This window comes from Manacus vitellinus, unplaced genomic scaffold (assembly GCF_001715985.3).
Source record: "Manacus vitellinus isolate BGI_N305 unplaced genomic scaffold, ASM171598v3 scaffold_143_pilon, whole genome shotgun sequence".
NCBI lineage: Eukaryota > Metazoa > Chordata > Aves > Passeriformes > Pipridae > Manacus > Manacus vitellinus.
In genome coordinates, this window is record NW_021939025.1 from 21040 (window position 1) to 25011 (window position 3972).

General features: G+C 45.3%; 1 protein-coding gene across 1 annotated transcript in view; it reads left to right on the forward strand.

Moving 5' to 3' along the window:
- The window catches only part of LOC115307193 (homeobox protein NOBOX-like), a 16413-nt gene extending 13203 nt beyond the window's left edge, over positions 1-3210 (forward strand). Inside the window, exons 7-8 of the mRNA XM_029958159.1 lie at positions 463-800; positions 2856-3210. Coding sequence (XP_029814019.1) covers positions 463-800; positions 2856-3136 — 619 coding nt within the window. The 3' untranslated portion in view covers positions 3137-3210. The remainder of the gene's footprint in view (positions 1-462; positions 801-2855) is intronic.
- Positions 3211-3972: the final 762 nt, after the last annotated feature.

A 3972-nucleotide genomic window follows, 5' to 3' on the forward strand; every position in this document is an offset into this window, starting at 1 on the left:
AAGCCTGGGAGAAGCCTTGCGAGGGTGAATGTGGGACATGGGACAAGGAATTAGGTGGGAGCATAAGTGAAAAGTGAGGTGCAGGAGTGACAGTATCTTTTAAATGAAGCATGAAAAGCTGCATGATGTGCATAGTGGGACAGGGCACCTGCTGTGAGACAAGTGATACCTCTGGTCAGAATGCTTCCAGAATTGCATACTTGTCAAGCAAAAGAGAGGATGTTTCAAACTTTGGGGTGTGCTTTGGAGAGTGGGAAGATAATCCCCGCTAATGCCCATTGGTGAAGAATCCTCCTGTGATACCACTTGGCTCAAGTGGTTTCTGTTGCCCTTGTCCTGGCATCTGGGAGGAGGGGTTGGAGCCAGATCAGGGTTGGCAATAACACAGTTGTTTACTGGATGGGTTGCTGTAGCTGTTGACCCTGCTTTAATCTCTGGATTGCCTCTCCTTGCTCTCTGCAGCTTTAGTCCACCACCCTCCTGCCATTACCCTGAGCAGCTGGAGACTGCAGGGAACTTGGAGACCACGTACTGCCAGTACAGCAGCCAGGGGGGAATTTACCAGCTGTCCCAATATTCCCAGCAGCACCAGCTCTCCCAGTTCTGCCAACTGCCAGATCACCTGGCCACCAATTTGCTCTCCAGTGACCACCTCCCTCCTCCAACACCCCCTGAGTCCCATTCAGCTTTCCTGGCCTTACCTGGTAACACTGGAGCAGTAACCTATGGAGCCACACAAGGCTATGGACAAAACCACATGGGGGGACAGCTTGTGCCGCAGCAGTCAAGTGGAATCTCAGGTAAATTTCTGAAATATTTTGTCATCCTGCATCTCTGGAGTAACTAAACCATACCCTGCAACACTCAGGATGATCAGTGGTTTTACTGGTGGCTGTGACAGAAAGTAGAAACGTGCACATGCATGCACAGATATATAGATATATATGTATGTGTGTATATATATATATATATATGGGCCCATCTTTTTTTCTAATTTCCTTGTATGCTTGTGTTTTTTTTTTTTAAGTGCTGAGTGACCCATTCATTTGAATCAAAAGTTACTACACAGGTTGCACATGTCAGAAAGAGCATTAAATGTGAATGTGTCAGGTAGTGCAGTAGTTTTTCTCTGGACTGAAGAACTAACTTTTGCAGGAGTGTACTGTTGTGCAAGTGAACATGCCTTTGGTATATGTGGGTGGGAATCAAGGGTGCAAAATCGAAAAGGTGCCACAGCAAGTGGAATAGTTGGAGGTAGGAAGAAAAACAGGCTTTTCACTCTGTTGGGCTCCTGCAGAAACCAGTTTGAAGTTTCATATCTTGCGGTAGTGCAAAAGAAGAGAGAGACAGAAGCCAGTAGAGTATGCATATAGAGTCTTTCTTTTTCTTCCTCTGGTTTGAATTTGCAACAGATTAAGGCACTTCTGCATAATTTTCTGAAAAGTAACTAGGTGAAACTGGCACTGTTGGTCTCTTTGTTTTGTGTCCAGGCTTTGTATTTTGAAGTTATTCAAGCCCAAGTATAATCAAATGATAAACCATTGCAGTTAGTTTATTTGGACTGTCAGGTTTGTTGAATTAAGCTCACAGTCCAAAAACTACATGTCTTGTCTTATCACATAAGAGAATAGTTTCAGATCACAGATGCTGCTGCTGGTTTTGTACCAGTCTTGTGGACCTTGTTAGGGGGGGAAGTCTGACTCAGAGTCTGACTCACAGCAGGCTGCAAACTGGCTCTTGTTCCCCTTATTCCTGCTGACATTGTCCAGGCCAGGTTGGCAGCACCTGTGCTATCTACCACACTTGGCCTGTCTCCCCTCTCTGGTTTCAAGGCATAATATTCTTCTCAGTGGTTTTTCAGTCTGAAGTGCCAGAAATAATGAGAGGGCTGTGCCCCAGTGCACCAAATTAACATTTTTATAGCGTGATGCCAAAGTGTGTGTTGCATTCTTTGGGGCACATTGTGTGAGCATAAGGGGTGTGTAAAGGTGCAGGCTGATAAAGTTGAAAGATTGTTGAAGGAACAGAGGCAGAGTTGATATTCTCTTACTCTGTCCAGAGCACAATCAGCAGTGCGTGGCTGTTCTGTTTGAGGAAGGGATCCTACAACTGTTTTGACCAAGTTCACAGAATCATGAAATGGTTTAGGTAGGAAGAGACTTTAAGGATCGTCCAGTTCCAACCCCTTGCCATGGGCAGGAACACCTTCCACTATCCCAGGTTGTTCAGAGCCCCATCCAACCTGGCCTTGGACACTTCCAGGGATGGGGCAGCCACAGCTTCTCTGGGCAACCTGCCTCACTACTCTCACAGGGAAGAATTTCTTCCTAAAAAGGTTCCAGGTTCCCAAAGTGCAGTGGGCAGGGAACCAGTCTGTCAGTGCAGACACACCCGTGAGTCTTACTTCACCGAGTAAGCAAGTGGACAGCTTAGTTGGATTATAGCTATTACTTAGCAATACATTCCTGCTTCCAGCTTCCATAAATGAAAGTGAAGATTAAACATTCAGGTTATGCTTGACAGAGTTGGAACCTCTTGGAAAATAGGAGTGGAGAAAAAAAATTGGGGGGTGGGTGTCTCTAATATTGTTACATACTCTCAGGATCAGTGCTGAGTGACATCATGATTTCTTTTTACATTATAACAATGCTATGAATTTCCAAGATTTTTCCTCCTAAGAACTACCTTTTGGATAAAAACACTGCAGCGTAAACAGCAAAGTGATCCTTTATCTATATGTGGTGTCTGCTCTACTGCAGTGACCACCAGAGCATGGCTGCAATGCTGTTTGCACTGAGCGTAGACATGCTGCTGTTATTTTCATTATTCTCTTTCCTTTGTTGCTTTTCCCTCAGCAGACACCACTGCCTATCAGGCTGTCCCTTGGAGTGATTTCTACATGCAGGAAGCTCAGTTCTCAAATCAGCTGCACTCCCAAATGCCATTTTTTAGCACAGCAGAAGGACAGAACTTCCCAGAGCCATCTCTTCTTCAAGTGCCCAGTGGAACAGCACTGGGATCCATGTCACAGGCTGGAAAGCAAAAGGGAGTCACACCAGACCAGAGTTCAAACCAGAGCCACCAAACAGAGCCAGAGTTGGCATGGCCATGGCTCGCTGAAAGAGAGATGATGTAGAGTGTTGTAACAAGAAAGGAGACACCACTGTTGGTAACTGAAAGGCCAGCTGATTCTTTTTTTGGGGAGAAAAGGAAAGAATTCCAAGACAGCAGTAGCTCCTATGAATGCAGGATCAAAACTGTGGCATGAATGGGAATGGAACTTCCTTTTTTCTGGTCTGCCATCCGAGGCTGGTCCCGTTATCTTGTACCTGGTTCTTAGATTCATCTGTTCATAGAAAGGGGGACTTAGAAGTCAGTAAAATAGATGCCAAAGTTCTGTCTTCTCTCAGACAACATCTGTTGTGAGCTGAATGGCTGCACAGGACTGACAATTTCTAAGATTTCCAGAGGTATAAACACCTCTCTTCAAGGCAGAACTTCTTCAGCACGAGAGGGGAAAAGAGAAGAGAGAGCTTTCTGTCTGGATTTCCATTTCCAGGCTTTTTCTTTTTTGGAAACAAGATTATTCTACTTTCAAATGGTTGAAAGGTGTCATATGCCTTAAATATTCTTTGGATGTGTATGGGGGTATATGTGTGTCTAATTTTGAAATATGAGACATTTGAAAAATACAAAGTATTTTGTTCTATAGTTTTCCATTGTCTTCTTTCCCCCTTTAGTGACACGTCTGCCCCATCCCAGGAGGCAAAACCAAGCACAATTGCAGACACCTTGCACCCAGCATCACATATTTCCTTCACATCCTGAAGCCAGGGCTTAGCTCTAGCCTTTACCTTTACCACTGCTGCCAGAACAACTTGGCAGCACACAAGTCAGGAATAATATTCCAGTTCAGGTCTCCCCGCCGCCGGGGCCAGCCGCAGCGCTCGGGCTCAAAGTCCCCTCGCCGGC